Here is an 18,014-nt window from a genome sequence, read left to right as displayed (position 1 = left end):
AGCGCTCTCTCATAAAGGAAAGCAGCAAAGGAGCTATTTTAATACAAGGATACAGAGAGGATCCAGACTTCTGTTGTCTAGGTTACGTAGCTTGCTTAACAAGGTATGGATAAGTTACAGTAAGTCCTCCAAGGTCCATTAAACATTGTTGCAGCACTCATCAGAATTGTCTCGTGGGACATCGAGCCACTCCTATTTCGCTTTGGCTGCCAAACCTTGCTAGCGTACAATTCTGCTCAAGTACACAGCAAACCATGCCCACATCCACTCCGGCAGGCACTCGCCCAGCGTCCACTGAGGTGAGGCACAGGGAGAAAAGGGAACAGAAAAAAAGAAAATGACAGAAAGGGACAGAGTAAGATTCCATTAAAATAAACAATTTCTCAAATCACTACTGAAGCAAAGCAAAATGTGATAGAATATCATCAACTAAGCCTTAAATTCAGCCCCTTGAAGCACACATACTCAGCTGTTTCAGATGTAGCACTCACAGCTGAGCAGTTCTGCAAATAAATACTGAATCTTGACCTGATTAAGTTCACAACAGCCATTCTGTCCACTTCCATTAATTGCCACATTTTGCCAGAATGCATCCTGTCTCTTTTATTCCTTTTGGACTAATCCCCATTTCTTCATTTCCATCTAGTCAACCCAATGCCATAGGAAGCCACTCAGTAGGATACATGAGATGTGACCAACATGAAAAAAACTGCATGATAAAGTGTGCCCCAAAAATCAAAACCCTAACAAATGGAGGAAAATACAGAGTTTTTCCTGCTATTATTCCATCCTCCCTACCCACCCTTTCCCAAAGCACAAATATGCTCAATATGTTAAGACTGAAAAAAGCTATTTCTGTTTACAAAGACAGTGAAACAATTGCCCAGTCAGCAACACCCCAAGAGAAATGAGATACTCTGTTTTTCAGTAAAAACTTGTCACTTTCCCATTTCTGCTACACATTTCAAGGGAGAATTGGATTCATTCTCTGATCTTAAAGTAAGCATGCCCAAGCATACGTTTATAAAGCAGAACTACTGGGAAAATAACAAAGCCTTAAAGTCTACAATATATATTACACTTTTGCAGTATGAGAAGTTTTCATTCAGCCTCCTAAGAAAGTAAACAGCTGACTTACTTCTACTGACAAACATGAAATAGTTTCATGAATTCCATTACCTGTATTGCATGCTTCCAGTAACCAGTAGTCCTTATGGATAACCCAAGAGTAGAAACAGCATGACTTGCATATTCTTCAGCAGTAGGAAAAAAAATAGATCTCTTTGACATAATGCTGCTGAATGATACCATTTTGGTAGCAATAATGAATGGTGTTAGACTCTGAACAAAAATTCCTTTAGAGGCACACTCATAATGTAGTGCTCTACTGAAATAGTCCAAGTAGCTCTAGAAAAACAAAAGCAGAAAGACACTTTTTTTTTCTTTTTTTTCTTAAACAATGAAATCTCATGACAAAGTTTTATTAAAATTACAGAAAAGTTTTAACATATTTTTTGCACCAGCTTTAATAAATATTAATAGTATAAAATATGATTTTCTGAAGTATTATCAACTCTTCTCTGTGTTATTTGCTATAAACCTGCCACGGTACAATAACTTGCAGGACAAAGTGACTGCTTATCACAATCTGACAATTTCTGCTTAAGAATAATACAAAAACATTTATTTTATCTAAAACACCTTATCTGGTCTGGGGGCATTGCAAGGATACTCTACAGACAGCTCTACCTACTACTGTCAGAAGAAAAAAAATGAAGTCCCATTCTTTAATACATTTACAGGTGAATTTTGCATTCATTCTCCAGAAGCCAGGTTAGCTGTTTCCTGGGACTCTCTGAGGCAAAATGATTCATTAACATGTATCTGCATTAGCCCCTTTAGCTCATTTTACTTTTACAGAACAAGAAAAGCACATGGCTGGTAACTGGGACTGCTGGAATCAGACTGAAAAATGAGCCTGGCTCAGTCTTATCAGGGCAGCAACACTGATGCCTTCCCTGCTGTGCCACACAGCCAGTTCTCCCTTTGAAAGAGCATTTTAGACTCAGCTTGTGAGCAGATATCTTGCTGCTTCCAACCAGCCTTGCAAAAGGTTTCCCCAACAGTTTGTTGGGAAAGCATCTTGTACAAACTCTCTTACAGCTGCTTTAGGAAAATTAAGCAACCACTTCAAGCATTGTTCATTGTTAGCACACAAAGAGGCTTAGGATGTTACAGCAGCCTGTTCTCACTTGTGTTCAGAGGCCAGGCTTAAAGCTGGATTGCTGACCTAGCATATGGATTAATTACCTCAGCTAAATCAAAAAACTTTGGAACATTTGTGATTCTTCTTTCTCATTCAAGCCTTTTAATTGTTTTAATTCAGAGTGCAGTTCTACAAACACTTGACAAAATCAAAGGGGCAGATACTCTGCACAGAACCAGTAACTGGAAGCCAGTTTCCACACTGAAGGAAGTCTGCAAGGAGTTTTACACCTTGGGGTTTTAAGAGCTGGCTTTGCTCCAAGCTAAAGGAAATAAAAGAGCTATGTCAGGAGCAAGGCTACAACAGAGGGCAGCCACAGACAGCTGGGAGCAATAACCACTTGTGTTTAGACATTGGATCTAGGTGAGATCCTTCACAATCCCAGCTGCTTTTGTGGATTCAGCAGCATGCCATGCAGGGTAAATTCACCATCACCATGAGCATTCATTCTTCCAGCATCAGCCAGCTGCCCAGTCCTATTCATTACTGCTTGGATCTCTTCAGGAAGGACAATTATGGGGGAGCTCTTTTCACTTGTCCCCAAATATGCCACAACACTCCTTGGTATTACATGATTTGGCCACGCTCTGTGTCACAGTGGTGGCTTGAGCATGAGTATAGCCCTTTCTGCTACTAAATATTGGTATGCAAGACTTGAGGTATGTGCACAGTTCAGCTGGAGAGAGATTAAATTCTTGACCCTTTCAACAGGGCCCACAGAATTGCTTCTCTGCTTTGTGCATCTGAGAAAGGCAACATTTCTCCTAGAACAACTGTTATGCTACACTTCACACAAAATCCAAGAGCACTGACTGGTTCAAAGCCCAGTACTGGTGAGGATGGAGAGTTTCCTGCATAACACATGTATCATTCACCTCCAAAATTTAAGCAAACCCCTAGAAACATTCAAGTATTTTGACATCCTTGCTGAATGTGTTTCCAGTGCATGCCATTTAACACTACAGCCCAACTTACTTTAGAGGCTCCATAGACTGTGAGCATCGGTGTTGGCTGACAACAGGATGCTGAAGAAAGGTTCACAATTGCCCCTTTCCTCTTCTTTACCATGCCTGGCAGCACAATATGTGTCATCATGGTAGCAGAAGCAATATTTACATGGATCAAGTCCCATAGCAAATCCTCAGACAGATTAGTAAAATAGTCTGGGTGGTCATAAAGTATTCCCACATTATTCACCAAAATCCCAATTTCTCTGTCTTTCAGAGCCTCCTCAATGGTTGGGTAAAGCTCACGCCCCTTGCTGAAATCAGCTACTATGAAATCTGTTTCCACTTTATAGGTTTCAGATATGCTCCTGGAGACAGCCTGCAGCTTCTCTTTGCTTCTGCTGACTAAGATGATGTTGACACCACGCTTTGCCAGCTCTTCAGCATAAGCCTTCCCAATGCCATCTGTGCTACCTGCAAGAGAAAACAGCAATAGAACACACAAGTGAAAAACTGAGCAACACCAGCCTTCTCTCTTGACAGTTCTCTCAATTATAGCTTTATTCCTTTTTCTGAGATCATGTGGCACTAAATATATTGAATTCAAAGACACAACAGTAAAGACAACACTGTCAACCATCTTCTGCAATTCCCCTCATAAAAGTTTTATATTTTCCATGACAACAAGAGAGAGCTCAAAGGAGAACCTTAATGAAAGGCAGGGATGTCAGAGGTAGAGGACTCAAACCTTGCTGAAGAACTAGGGCACATATGAATACCCCACAGCAAAAAGAGGATCTTGTCTACATTCCTGTCTACACTGGCAGCTGATCAAGAGGTACCTTGCAAATTTGGGCAACAATTGCTGTGATTCTTTCTCAGCAGTCCATCAACTCACTTAGCTTGCCCATCTCCTGAAGAATTCATTTATAAAGGCAATAAACAACAGCCACTGCTCAGGCAGATTAACCTGCAATCAGAGACCATACAGGCTCCAGCCTGTGATAGATATAAAGCTCACCCAGCATCACAAGCCACCAAGTTTCACAGTACTGGCACAGTATGTTACATTGTCACATAAACACAAGGAAATTCACCATCTCTTACCCGTGACCACCGCCCACTTCCCGTACTTCTTGACCAGATCAACCTCCCCACTCAGCCTTGGAATCACGTGCAGCCTGAGCGCACTGTAAGTGTCCAAGGCCAGCGACACAACCTTTCTGACTGTGTACCAAGCTCCAACAATAGCCAGGGCTTCTACATAGACACTGCAGGAGCGACTGATTTCTCGGTACAAGAGGGAGAATCGATCCACTGCAGCCATGGTGATCACAAGCCTGAAAAAGAAAAAAGACACAGGCAATTAAAATTGCCTCCTGACCCATGTAAACTTTTCAGACTGTATGGATAATTTTGAGATACAGCATTTTACAGTTTGAGCACTGTTTTGATGCAGAAAAACCACAAGTCAGTGTGCTAAAATTTGGGTGTCACCTACCACCAACCTCACTGGTTTCGGTACTGTTTATTCCTTTTCCTAGGGTTGAGCTATTAATCAGTTATACTGCAACAACAATGATCAACGATTCTGTAAATAAAACAATTAAAGCAGAAACTGAACAAGTGAAAACCAATGTTGGAAGATGAAAAGTTACCTACAAGAGAGGCAAGGATAACCAGCACAGGAGAGCTGAGACACAAAGAAACACCAGGCTCTTTCAAGGACAAACAGCTACATAGAGACAAAGCAGGCTCACAGACAGCGCGTCAGTGCCCAGCGCGCTCAAAAGCACCGCATCTGCCGCTGTCCCTGAGCCACGGCACGGTGCAGCGCATCACGCACACCGCGCTGGCTGTGCCTCACGCTTTCACTACTTAATACGTATTTTAACCAAACACAAATCCGTCCTCTCCTCGGCAGCACCGGACGCACCTCCCGGCACCGCCACACCCCGCCCGCCCCTCGCCCAGGGCGGACAGCGGGCTCCGGGCGCGCCGTCTCCGCGCGGCCCCAGCGAGCTGGCCCCGCCCGAGGCCTCTCGCCCAGCCCCGGCTCTGAATGACCCGGCCGGGAGCCCTCCCTGGCGCGGGCTGTCTCGGCCGGACCCACCCCCGGCGCGGCCCTGACCCGCCGGCGCCTCACCCGCGATGCCGGGCCGGGCCCGCCGCGCTGCCCGCGCCCGCCGCCGCCTGCGCCGCGCAGGGCCGCCGGGAGCGGCCGCGGGGCCTTGTGGGGCTGCGCGCGGCGTCGCCATGGCCACGGCTGAGGCGGCAGCCGCGGCTCGAGCTCTGCTCCGTCCTTCGCCTGCCGCCGGCTAAAGCCTGCGGACATTTTGTCTGAAAAAGGCAGAGCGTAAATCGCCCACCGGCACGGGGGTGTTAGAATGCAGCCGGCGCCCGCTGGAGACCCGGACAGCGGCCGCACAGGGGAGGTCCCGGCGCCTGAGGCGTCGGAGGCGCCGTTGGGCGAGCCCGGGAGCGGAGGTGCCCACACGGAGCGTGAGGGCAGCGCTGTGAGCACAGGTGAGCCCCTCCGGCTCTCCCCAGCACACAGAGCCTGCACATCACGGCTGCTCACACTGATCTGGATGCAAATGCGAGTGTGTGACTCCTGCCAGCAAAGTCACTGGAAATCGTGACATAACTGAAGCACACTCACTCAATTGCTGTCTTCCTATGGTCTTTTTTTCCTTTTCCGACATTTCTTTACTTTCCTGTTGCTGGAGAAGTATTTCTCCCAGTGTTGCAATCACACAGCCAGCCTGAGCTCTAAGTCACAAGGCACAGGATGGGTCAGGGACCACAGCGGGTCCCTCGTCCGAGCTCCCATCCCAGAGCTCAGGGCACAGGGCTGTGTCCGATGGCTCCGGAACATCTCCAGGGAGGGACACTCCATGCTCTGTCCGGGCAAACAGCTCCAGTGCATGCTCACCTGCACTGTAAAGTTCTTCCCTATGTTCAGGTGGAACTCCCTGTACTTCAGTTTCAGCCCATGCCTGTTGTGTTACTAAACATGTCCAATTATTATGTTTTAATTAGTCGTATTTAAGTAAACTGCAACAATCATCTTGTTAGCACTTTCTCTATGAACTACAAGAGCAAGTAGAAGGTACAGGGCAAGTATCTGAAGAGACAAATAGTGAAATTTGAATTAATCAAAGGCAGTGTAAAGACACCTTCCAAGGAGTGCAAAAGGGTAAATTTGTAGAATAGCTAGACCAACAGTGCTTGGGATGACTGATACCATTGCTGAAGTCTCTTTACAGTAAACTCAAATTGGTGTTGATTAAATGTAATATATATTAAATGTCTAACACCATCAGAACATTGGTATCAGTACTTTATTGTGACTGTACATTATAAGAATATTAAGAATAATGGGTACTATCCAGCTTTCTGATTAAAAAAAAAAAGCAGATTTCAATTGCTACTATTTATTTTACGATGCTGTGTAAGAAAGTTAAGTTTCATTAAAAATCTCAGCAGAAATCTTGGTTAAAACACTCTTTTCTTAAAATTCACATTCAAGTGCTCTTCAGTATTTCTTTGAAGCAATTGGCAACATAACACATTTTCCCCACCCTTGCTGTTAAATTGCAATTCATTTTCTTATTTAAAAAGATGATAAAACTCAAGAGAAAGAAGTCAATGGTACGTCCAGAGCAGATCAAGAGAATGAACAAAAATCAGATAGTGATCAGAAGTCTGGGACCAGCTCATCCAGCCAAAAGACAGTAGAAAAGAGAGGCTCTGTAAGGTAATACATTGTTTGTGGATGTGTTGGCATCACCAGGAGTTTTGCTATTCTGTGTGTTGATCTCAGTTTTGGAGAACAGTTTTGAAGATGAACTTGAGAATAATGGATAAATCAGGTATTAGGGATATTTCCAGCATCTGGACAGATGTTTGGGGTTTATGGCCACTACTATACTGCTAACTATAGAAACTAAATTCTAACCACATGATGAAGTCATTTAATGGATCTGGAGAAAATTGTGCAAACTCCTGTGGAAGTCATGTGCCAGTAGATTTAACCATTTCTCTGCCTCAGTTCAGACAAAGCATTCTGTTAATTCCTAGTGGCATTCCCAGCCATCCAACACCTCTATATCAAAACTTTCCTGAGTGCTGTTTTGGAGTCAGCATTTCAATAAAATGTTGGGTTGATTACCATTGATTTTTCTAGTCTGAGAAAAACAGTGCATTTGGCTCTGCCACCAAAGGTCCTGTACCAAAGGAGCAAGGAACAGGGGAAAGAATTGGAGAGGAAGCTACATTGGAACCAAAAGCTAACATAAAATCATGCTGCCCTTTTCCAAGAAGATGAACTCTCTAATTCCCTGCCCATTTTCCTATAAACCCTCCTTTTTTAGCAGAAGGGCCTGGTAACTCACCTCAAAGGTAGAAATGAAAAGCCACACTAAAAAAACCCAGCTTGTTTTTGTGGGTTTTTTAAAATATAATTTTGAAAGCTGTAGCTATTTGTCTGTCATGAAAGAATTGTTAATTGTATTGCAATGGAATCTGTAAAGAAACCAAAGATCTCAGAATGTGCACTGAAATACATTTTTTATTTTGCTTCTGCTTCCTGTACTGCTTTAGGATGACAAAAAAGATTCTGCTGGACATCTGTAAGCAGCAGAAATTATACTGGACCCCATACTTAAATGATACACTGTACTTGCATTATAAAGGTAAGATGTGGACATGGCTGCCTAGCTTGATCATTCCAAGTAGCATTTTAGCAGAGAATCTACTTCATGGCTCACTGGAGTAAGGTATCAAGTCATTCTTCTAAATTAGAACACAATTTTATGTAATACTGGATTTGGGAAACAAAATGAGTCAATATGAAGGTAGAAAAGTAAACTGTACATCTAACTTGCTTTGTGGAGCCATCCACAGGATCAGTAGGAATCAAGGGACATATTTTTGGGTTTTTTTACTGAAACAGGAGCCTCTGAGAAATGTAAATTAAAATACTGGTCTTGATTTGCACTCAGAGGAAAATATACATATTTTTCCTTAAATGGTTTGTATAAAAAGCTTTTTTCACCTTTGGAACTTTTTTACTGCCAAATAAAAACGGTCAAGAGGAAAATAAACAGTAAATACTTGCTGCATGTTTGAAACACTACTGAAAGAAAAAAAAATGTTAGAATGAACATTACTCATCCTCTGGTGATCTCTGAGCAGGTTTTTGCATGGTGCAGTTACCTGGCCCTAGTTAGCCTAAGAATTCTTCTGGATAATTAGGATATGCTACCTTCTACATTCAGCCTTGGTTTTGCTATGTGTTATTTAGCATCTAAAGGGCTGCTGAGATACAGACCAGAATAGGTACAAACCTGGTTTTGTCCTTTATGGGCCACAAACAGTACCAGGGATTCAGTGGAAATACTGCAGTGACTTCAGTACCAGTCTTCTCTCAGGCTGTTTCAGCAGCTCTGGTTTTTTCTATAATTTTTTTTTCTATAATTTTCTCATCCAAAGAGCCATTTTCAGCCAATGCCATTTCATTTTAAAACATCTTTTTTTTTGTTCTGCAGGATTTGACCGACTGGAGAACCTTGAAGAATATACAGGACTGAAATGTTTGTGGCTGCAATGCAATGGCTTAAGAAAAATTGAGAATTTGGAGGCTCAGACAGAGTTGCGTTCCCTCTACCTGCAACTCAATTTAATTGAGAAAATTGAAAACCTTGAACCCTTACAAAAGCTGGATTCCCTCAATATCAGTAACAATTACATCAGGACCATTGAAAATCTCTGTAAGAACTGTTGCTGCAAGATTTTAGCCTCTGGCAAGCCCATATTTCCTAAGTTCTGACTAAGCTTTTGTTAGTGGCACGAGTTTCAAAGGATTTTTAATTTGTATTAGAATTTTGCACAACATCCATAGCAAAGCCCACAGGGCTTCTGTGGAGGAATAAAACCTATGTTGAGAAACAGAAAATACTACTACAGAAAACCTACTTTCACATGGATACCTAGGATAATTAAGTAGTTTTTCCTCACTTCTTAATACCATCTCAGAACTTATCTGTGTTGCAGACAGGCTGACAATCCAGTTTTCACCATTTACCTTACAGTTTAGATGTGCTTTGGCAGTTGCAGACACGATTACTAAATCTTTTATATCTGCTAAAAGATTGATTCTGTCTTCGGCTATTGTATTTCTGTACAGAACTACTTGCATATACTTGAGAATTTTGAAACACAAGCTCTTGCTTTTGTGTAACTGTTTAGTTTGAAATGTGAATTTTAAAAAACTACCACCCTAAAACCAAGCACCTATTTATTTTTTCCTGGGGTGAAAAAAGCAGCTTTGGAGGCATTGTCAAAAAGTATATATAGCAGAATAACAAATCTGGAAAAAAGCTCCAAATTCAATATAAACTATTAGTTTGACAATGCAGTTTTCTACTTGCTCATAAAGCCCTTTGTGAAGTGACAACTCTTACCTTTCCTTGCATTGTACTGTTCTTGTCTGGCAGCTTGTCTGAAAGTCCTGCAGACTCTGCAGATCGCTCACAACAAGTTACAGACAGTGGAAGACATCCAGCACTTGCAGGAATGCCCAAGTATTTCTGTTCTTGATCTCTCCCACAACAAACTAAGTGATCCAAGTATTGTAGCTATCCTGGAGACCATGCCCAATCTGGTAAGCCAAAAATAGCTGAGGGTTTGTGTTTGTGTTGGGTGAACCCCATCAAGTGGCTTTGTTGGGTAGTTCAGTGCACAGTAGGTATCAGTCTAAAAGAAACATTATTAAACATTGGTTTGTTTCTGGTAGATCACCTGTAACACCTTGGATGTTTTATTCATTTCTTGCTTTTGAAATGACAGAGGAAGTGCATATCCAGGCTGGGGTTTTTGCTACTCAAGCTTAAAAATGGTTTCCCTTGTTTCTCTAGCATGTGCTGAATTTGATGGGAAATGAGGTGATAAGGAAAATTGCTAACTATAGAAAAACACTCACTGTTCGACTAAAACAGCTGACTTATCTGGATGACAGACCAGTTTTCCCAAAGGACAGGTAAGAAACACAGCCATCTTTCCACAGCTATAAGAATCAGGTGCTAACAATCACTCATCCATTTTTGGTCAATACTGTCATGGAAGGAAGATTGACCAGTATAATTTATTAAAAGTGGATGACTTTGAGGAGAAGAGTATTGTACTACAGAGTTCTACATCTAACATACCTAGAAAAAAGCAGTGTATTTTTTCTCCTGATTTCAACAGAACCTGAGCAGGTGTCTGGAACAGCTGAGCCAAGATCAGACCAATCTCTGGTGATGTAATCAGCAATCAGCATTTGGATATCTCTGTTTCTTTTGTGAGATAAATGTATATCCCTGTTGCATAAGGGATTGTCACTGCTATCTGCTTTTTTCTCTTGCAGCTATTTTGTGCTGTTGCAAACTCTTTTAAACTTCTTTCTCATTGCAAAGGTGGGCTTTTATAGCTGTATTACAGTGAGCCTTTGTGTTTTCATTAGAGCCTGTGCAGAAGCCTGGGCTGTTGGAGGGCTTGAAGCTGAGAAAGCAGAAATGGAAAAATGGGAAACCAGAGAGAGAAAAAAAATCCAAGATAGCATTGATGCTTTAGCAGCAATTAGGGAAAGAGCACAGGAAAAGAGGAAACAAAAGAGCATGGAAGGAGTTGCAACAGATACCCAAGAAGGTTTGTGCTTACTGTTTTGGAAGATGTCTGTGACCACTTCAATTTGAATGTGCAGAGGAGTCTTTATCTGATACATCTTTGGATTGACTACCAACTAAAATTTTTTTTCAAGTAAGTGGATTGCACAAAGGAGAGGTTAACCAGCATTTGTTGCTGATCCATCAAAATCCTCAAGGATGTATTTAAATATGTAGTCACTTGTGAGCCTTTTCAAAGTATTAGAAATGCCAGACATTTATTATTTAAGCATTTTCTCTAGGTGATTTTTTTTTTTTTGTGGGGAACTTCTGTTTGCTGGGGAGTTGAGATGGCAAAACAGCATTGCTGCAATCTTGGGAGGACTACTCACCCATGGATAGCTGCTCAAAGTAGGAGCTTTTGATGCACATTCTAGCCCATTGCAGTAGTGTTTGGAAATTTAAAATGAGCAGTGGCAGGTTAGCTCAGCAATTTTTATGAAATTATTTCTTCTGTAGGAGCATCTGCAAATTCAGTAGATGTTGATGGAAATTCTAATACATCAGAAACTTCAAATAGATCAAAAGAAGAAGAAGCTCAAGAAAAGACTGAGAAATTTAAAAATGAGGGGTTTGATTCTTGTGATGAAGTGATAACAATTCTACCAAATAGAGAAGATAGCAGAGATTTCACATCCGGAAATATGCCTGGTGAAGGTCAAGAGGATGCACAGGAACCAGACTCTGACAAATGTGCAGATGTCAAGCAGGAGGCAGATGGTAATGTACACAGGGAAGAGCCAAAGCAAACTGAGCCTGCAGAGATGATGAGCCAGCCTCTCTTAGTGGAGCACTGCCTCTGCTGTGGCTCAAGCCAACTAACTCATACATAAAAACATTCCATTAGATTTCCACAGTGACAAGGTGAAATCAAGCAATACTGGGTAAAATATGCTTTAAATACAATAAATAGTAAATTTCTGAAGGCTTAACCTGCACCTTCTGCAATTTAAAGGTGGAACTCCACTTCTCAAACACGCCAGGTTTAGTGAAAGGCCAGGAGAGTTTACAGACTTCCCTTGCTCCCACACAAACTGGGCAGTCTCTGCCACCAGAAGCTGGTCATCACTCTAGAGGAGTTTTGTACCTTCACACATGGAGAAATGCTTTTATAGATTTGTGGAACACATTATTGCAAAATGCAAATATTAATTTATACAAAGAAGAGAGACCCAGACTATAAAAGAAAAACCAAGCTTTGGATAGAGCTGTGAATTCTGCAGTGGTAGCCAGTCCCCAGCAGTCTGGTTCTGCAGTGCTTGCAATGTAGACATTTTTTATTCCATTAGTTCTCTGCAACTGATATTGATTATTCTGCAGATCTACCAGGACAGGAGGCAGCTACTGACCAGGCTGAGCTTCCTGAGAGGGAGAAGGAATATGCTGAAATTGAACAGTTCAAACTGGAAACGCTGGCAGCACTTTCTCTTGATGTATGTATTGGATTCAGACTTGGAGAAGTTTACATGTGTATATTGTCTTTTACAAGTTAATTCTTGTAACATTCTGGCTAATAAAACTGTATAGGAAGGTTTTTAAGAGGTCTACTGTTAGGAAAAATAAAAAGAAAGAAAGAATAACCCAAAAAGTTATTGCAGGGGTATTCTCTCCAGTGGAGCATTTATGAAGAATGCTTCCAAAGTTTATTTTGCCCTTAAATTGGTTATCCTATAAATCCTTTTGTCCTGTAAATCACCTAAAGTTGACCTTCTATCTCTGTGATCTCTCTGGAGAAGCTAATGTGGGCCCTCATTTAAAAACAGAAAATGCAGTGAAAAGAATCTAGTAGACACATTTGTCCTCTTAATCAAAACTTAAATGAAATATGCAGTTGAAAATGTGAACTATTTCAGAAGAACCATAGGGAAGAAATAGCAGCCCCATCATTGTAAATGTTACCCAGCAGTATTAGATACTATAAATTAATTCTCAAAATAGAACTCTGATGTCTGTTTCCAGGAAGAGCAGAATGTACATTATTCAGATATATAATAAGTTATTCACATTTGTAGTATGGTCTTCTATTATCTAAAATGTCTATCTGATAAACATTTAAATATGTTTACCACGTTTAACCATGAGGAGGACATAGATACCACTGAAAAATACAAACTCACTTCAAAGGAGAATTGTTCAACACGTCCTAATTAGGACACTGCTTATAAACTGACAGTGTCACACTGTGATATAATCAGCAATAAAAGCTTCTGAGCTTCTGCCTTCCCAGAGCCCTAATACACTCTGTGATACCCTGTATGTTGTTAACTGCTGGCAGAAAAGCCTCATATCTCAGCCATGCTCTTAATTTCCCAGGCAAAATTCCATGTTATTGTAGGGCTCTGCCCCCTGCTTCACTAGAGGGTGTGCTGCTGCCTCCCTCTGCTTAGCTGGTTTTAATCATAGGTTTAAAACAGGCAGTGGAGAGAAGGGGCAGCAATTAAAGTATGCACAATATTATTATTAAAAGTAAAAGATCTTACAGTGTCTGAAGTAAATATGTAGTGACACTGTAGGTGCCCACAATGTGAAGATCTCCTTGATTCAGTGTTTATTTTACCCTTGATGCTCTGTGGCACCATAGGAAGATCCTGTGCACAAACTTCAAGGCACTATAAAAGTAACTCTTAAGCACACATCTGTGGGGTTTTAGAGATGTAAAAAGTGGGACTGTTTTAATTCTACAGAAGGAAAACCAAACCCAAATCACACACTAATACACATTTCAGTGTTCTGTGCTACTTGTTCTCCAACATTTAGTGACAGAAAGAGCCCCTCCCAAGAGCCTGCAGTACTTACCCTAGTGCAGATATTCCAAAGAACCTGAGTGCTGACATTGCAGGGAATGGCTGGGGAGAGGCCAAGGTGAGAGGCTCTGGAGCAGCAGCACTGTCCTTGTTCATATCCTGAGTCTCCAATGGTCTCAGGGGGAATATAAGGGAGCAGAGTGGAGGAGAATTTCAGTGGGTGGTTGTGACATCCCTGTGTCAAGCAGAAACAAGCTCCTGTTGCTGCACATGCCTTGGCAGTGTGGGAATCACATTCCCACGTACCTGGACTGGGTTATCTAGTACTTGGTCTGCAAATGCACCTGATGACTGAAACAAGACCTACTGCATCTCCCTGTTGACATCAAATTCCACATTAGTCTCAGATCTTAATTTGTACATTTTTAATGCAATTTTTATAAAACTCTGTGACTTCAGGACATGCTGCACTAGCTGCAGCCATATCAGGAAGGAGAAATTTCCTTTCTTGATTTTAATTGTGTAATAATCTTCACCACACAAGACAGTACAGATGTTCCTGATGCTACCATGCTAAGCAGCCTGCTACAAAGTCATGAAGTGCTAAAAATATCTAAAAGCAAAAGGAAATGCTCATCCCAGTATTGACCTACAGTTAAAAAAAAATCAGAAAGGTATTAGTTTCTACCTGTAATTTTGCATTCCCACCTTCTGTGTTTCATGTCAACAAATGATAGTTGTCTGAGGTAATATTTTCTTGTGGAAAGCTGAAATCAGACCTGTCTGAGGAAAAACAGTTCTCAGCAAGTTTGCAGTTCTGTGTCTTAATTATGAGGCACTCACAGTAAAACATTGGTTTATTAGGTGTATTTAGGTTAACAGACTTTGCTTGATATGCAGTTTCAGGATATGGATTTGGCACTTACCCATAGAGATGGGTTGCAATTGGGATTAAGTCTATTGAATAGACAGGAAACAGCTAAGAGAATAAACCATGTTTGCTTTTAAAATCCTGGTAATGCCTCACTCTTTATCCTGTTTTCTTTCATAATCACACAGCACAGTAGAAAACAGCATTGTCTGACATTTGATCTATTGCTTTCCCATTTGCTATTTCTGGAGAGAGATGAATTTTCCCTTTCCCACAGGTGCTTAACAGCAAACTGTGCCTGTGAGGGGATGGAGGGGGATCCTGCTGGCTGGGGCCTCACACCCTGAGCCCTGCTTTGGAGGAGTTGTCCAATGAGCCAGAGATGTCATTTGGTCACAGTAGCTCCTCTCACTGACTATTGATCTGTGATTGTTTTCAGGATCTGCCTGATTTAGAAGATGTAGTTGTAAGTGAGTTTCCCCCAGAGGATGATATCTTTGTTCAAAAGGTAATATTTTCATTAAATCCAGCGATGAAACTTCCCTAAACATATTTACAAAGGTTTTGCAAAATGAGGATAATCCAATCTGTGAAATGCTGGTTTGGGAGGTGCAATCACTTACAAATTTACAAACAAAAAGGGATGGTTTCATCAGTTCATATCTACATGAAAACCTTCCTTTGTTTAAATCTGACTTTTTTCTATTCTTGTCTAGCAAAAATAGAATAAAAACTTATGATCAGTAATGCAACAGTTACGTAAGTTTAATTTCTTAATAGGATGTAGTGTTATACTAGAGATTATACTGTACCAGTAATAATATGGTGCAAATTGCCTGCTGCTGAATAAAATCTGACTTTTCAACTGAAATCACAGAGAAATTGAAATTCCTCCTCTCTACTGCAGGCTGGTCCTTGTCCACCTTAGAGTTTTGCTCTGCTCAAACTAATCTTTTAGGCACAAGCCCAAAAAGAAGAGAAAAAAGAGGACAACAAAGTTTAAAAGCACAGCTTTGATTTTCATGCTGATCACAGAATCATACTGGCCTTGCTGGAGACAGAGGCTGGTACAGGACAAGCTCTTACAAGTCTTTCCAAGATAATGCCAACTTTCCTACAGCCATCATAAGGCATGGAATTGATTTGCCCTTTTGATCACAGACTCATAACAGGGTTGCAAAATGTTTTGGCTAACAAAGCCTCCAATTAAAAGAAGGCAAGGTAAGAGGATTAGGGAAGGAGGATGTGTTGGCAGCTGTCCTGCTCCAAAGGCTGAACACTTCTCAGATGAAGCAGATGAAGATTTTGCTCAGGTTCCTCTGGAGTAAAATATTAGAACAGAGCCCACACACTGCTCTTTTTATGAACAGTTAATTAGTTTATGGTCAGTTCATTGGTGATGCCTGAGAAATTGCTAATCTAAGATTCATTCACAAAGCAGCAGAGTATATATTAAGCATCTATTTCGTATATTTTAAGAGAACAGCACATTAAAGCTGATAACTGTTACATGGATCCAAGAGATATTTACCCTTCCTTTGGCTTTTATATCTAAGAATAATATTTAATTACATTTCTACCTTTACAGCAAGACTATCACCCAAAGATTGAAATAATTTCTGAAGTGACAAATGACAGCAATTCTGCATTAGAGGGAAACAATAAAAGCATGATGGAGAATTCAGTAGAAGAAGTTCCAACAGCAATTTTTTCAAATGTATGTCAGAACCATAAAGAGCATGAAAAGGAGCACTTAAGACCCCTTCTCCAAAGCTTATTTACAGAGCCTGATAATTCAGAAGGATACCTGGAGACCAAAGATCAAGAGGTAGCCCCTTTGAAACCCTTGATAGAAGAGGTAATCCCTGAGCCCAAGGATCATCTGCTGCTGTCACCAGACTGTCACCAACTACATGACCCCAGCTCATGGGAAGAGGATGGTAAGATTACAGGGACAGTATTAATCACAGAGAAAACAGGGTTTGGCACAGACACACTAAGGATCTGTTCAGCTCCTGTTGAAGGCTGTTAGTTACAATCACCACTCCCTTTTATTTATGTGGGAATCCTAATAAATTAGGAATTAAAATGTTTTCTTTTTTTACAGAGAATTTCTTACTGATTTTCATTTAAATGATTTTAAAAATTGGGCTCTGTATTTCTTTTTTCAGTATTAAAGACCACAAGTGAGTTTCATTTGCCCTTTGCTTTTGTGCTTTTAACAGGGAATGGCAATGATAGAGAAGCACAGGGCCTGGCTGAGGGGGAAGGATGTTCTCATAAAGCACAAGCTGACAAGGATGATGAGAGTGGATTGGATTGATCACTTAGAAAAACCAGACCAAATCTGGATGGAGCACAGTGTGGAAATATTCCCAAAGTATGGAGGCTGGCAGTGGGACCATTTGTTAAAACTGATCTAACACTGTGATATCAAAACTCACTGCCCTTGGCTCCAGCTCCTCAGGGCAGCTGCCTGGTCACTGCTTTGAAAATTACTGTTTTGAGGTTATATTCCAGTCTTGTGTTATTTGTGCCTTTGCATCCTTCTAGAAATGCCTTAGTTCCATGTTTATATGTCAGAGTTTCATTACAGATGTAGTTTCAAGCATAATTCAGTGTTTCATTTGACTAAATAAAAATTCTATTTGTAATCACATGTATTTTCACTTGGTGTTTTATATTTTAAGTCCATGCCAGTGTGCATCATAGCAGATGGACTCCAATGGCAAATGAGATTGCTTCTTGATGGGATATTTTACTGATCTAATATTCCTTGACATTATGATTGTTTATGCCTAAAAAGATGCAGAAATAGCATCCATGCACAGAAAATCTGGTTTTACCTTTTAGGGCATCTGTAATGAAACATACACTTTTATCTGCTGCTTTTATTGTTTTTCATTGAGATGTGTCTCAGGATCTGTGTTTTGAGTATAGCCAAGTTTAGGTGAATGTATTTTTTCATATTTCTATACATCTGTGATGATTTGTAATAAATAAAATTTAACAGTTCCTTTAGGTGTGCACATTTAAAGAAATAAAGTATCACTGTGGGCTTGTTGAGAAGATGTATTCCCTATCACCTGGGCTTAGGTGCCATCTGGTGGCAAGAAAACCAGACCTCACAGTAACACAAAATAGTGAAAGCCCTCAGAGAGGACAACACAATTGTTTTAAATTCCATCCATTCCCCTCTACACGAGTTCTAACATGCTGGCAACAGCCTTGGCCTCCAGGACAGGGTGGGGGTAAGCCCAGGGCCGTGGAGCACAGGGGTATCTGAAAGCATTGGTGCAGGAATCTGCTCTTCAGAAAGCTGCAAATGCTGCTGCCAACCTGTATGAGCTCCATCCTAAAATGTACCTGCTTCCTTTTCTGACAGAAAACTGGAAAAGGACTATTTTTAGGACTTTGGAATTTGCATTTTCCATGCTGTGTTTTGGTGCCTGTCCTGGTATCCACTTACTGCACTAA

General features: G+C 41.1%; 2 protein-coding genes across 5 annotated transcripts; one reads left to right on the top strand and one right to left on the bottom strand.

Annotated features, from left to right (window-relative positions):
- Window positions 1–9: 9 nt before the first annotated feature.
- HSDL1 (hydroxysteroid dehydrogenase like 1) lies at window positions 10–5,492 on the bottom strand. 3 transcript variants are annotated; one of them, XM_014269694.3, is made up of 5 exons: window positions 5,360–5,492; window positions 4,321–4,553; window positions 3,242–3,687; window positions 1,180–1,407; window positions 10–294 (listed from the first exon to the last, which is right to left on the bottom strand). In XM_014269694.3, the coding sequence occupies exons 2-5, from the start codon at window positions 4,538–4,540 to the stop codon at window positions 220–222; spliced, it is 969 nt and encodes a 322-aa protein (XP_014125169.1). In that variant the 5' UTR covers window positions 4,541–4,553; window positions 5,360–5,492; the 3' UTR covers window positions 10–219. The 3 variants fall into 3 exon arrangements, with proteins under 3 accessions (XP_014125169.1, XP_074407106.1, XP_026651491.1); XM_074551005.1 differs by lacking the exon at window positions 5,360–5,492 and adding an exon at window positions 5,150–5,287; XM_026795690.2 differs by lacking the exon at window positions 5,360–5,492 and adding an exon at window positions 4,876–5,109.
- Window positions 5,493–5,600: 108 nt separating this feature from the next.
- DNAAF1 (dynein axonemal assembly factor 1) lies at window positions 5,601–17,196 on the top strand. Of its 2 annotated transcripts, XM_014269691.3 has the most exons (12): window positions 5,601–5,739; window positions 6,838–6,973; window positions 7,819–7,910; window positions 8,766–8,987; window positions 9,714–9,880; window positions 10,134–10,255; window positions 10,721–10,905; window positions 11,382–11,642; window positions 12,243–12,355; window positions 14,977–15,045; window positions 16,126–16,477; window positions 16,763–17,196. In XM_014269691.3, exons 1-12 carry the CDS (start codon window positions 5,601–5,603, stop codon window positions 16,858–16,860), a joined length of 1,956 nt encoding a protein of 651 aa, XP_014125166.2. In that variant the 3' UTR covers window positions 16,861–17,196. The 2 variants fall into 2 exon arrangements, with proteins under 2 accessions (XP_014125166.2, XP_014125168.2); XM_014269693.3 differs by lacking the exon at window positions 6,838–6,973.
- Window positions 17,197–18,014: the final 818 nt, after the last annotated feature.

This window comes from Zonotrichia albicollis, chromosome 13, assembly GCF_047830755.1.
Source record: "Zonotrichia albicollis isolate bZonAlb1 chromosome 13, bZonAlb1.hap1, whole genome shotgun sequence".
NCBI classification, from domain to species: Eukaryota; Metazoa; Chordata; class Aves; order Passeriformes; family Passerellidae; genus Zonotrichia; species Zonotrichia albicollis.
The sequence above is the reverse complement of the archived record's forward strand: the minus strand, read 5'-3'. Positions and strand labels throughout refer to the sequence as shown.

Bases quoted from the DNA above. Each gene is read 5' to 3' on its own strand.
- HSDL1 (XM_014269694.3), bottom strand. From the start codon at position 4,540: ATGGCTGCAGTGGATCGATTCTCCCTCTTGTACCGAGAAATCAGTCGC. The intron at 1,408-3,241 runs GTAAGTTGGGCT...TTGTTTTTCTAG, and splicing joins CAGTCTATGGAGCCTCTAAA to AGCTACTTGGACTATTTCAG. The intron at 295-1,179 runs GTAATGGAATTC...GCCTCACCTCAG, and splicing joins ACTGGAAGCATGCAATACAG to TGGACGCTGGGCGAGTGCCT.
- DNAAF1 (XM_014269691.3), top strand. From the start codon at position 5,601: ATGCAGCCGGCGCCCGCTGGAGACCCGGACAGCGGCCGCACAGGGGAG. The intron at 10,256-10,720 runs GTAAGAAACACA...TGTTTTCATTAG, and splicing joins CCAGTTTTCCCAAAGGACAG to AGCCTGTGCAGAAGCCTGGG. The intron at 10,906-11,381 runs GTTTGTGCTTAC...TTTCTTCTGTAG, and splicing joins TGCAACAGATACCCAAGAAG to GAGCATCTGCAAATTCAGTA.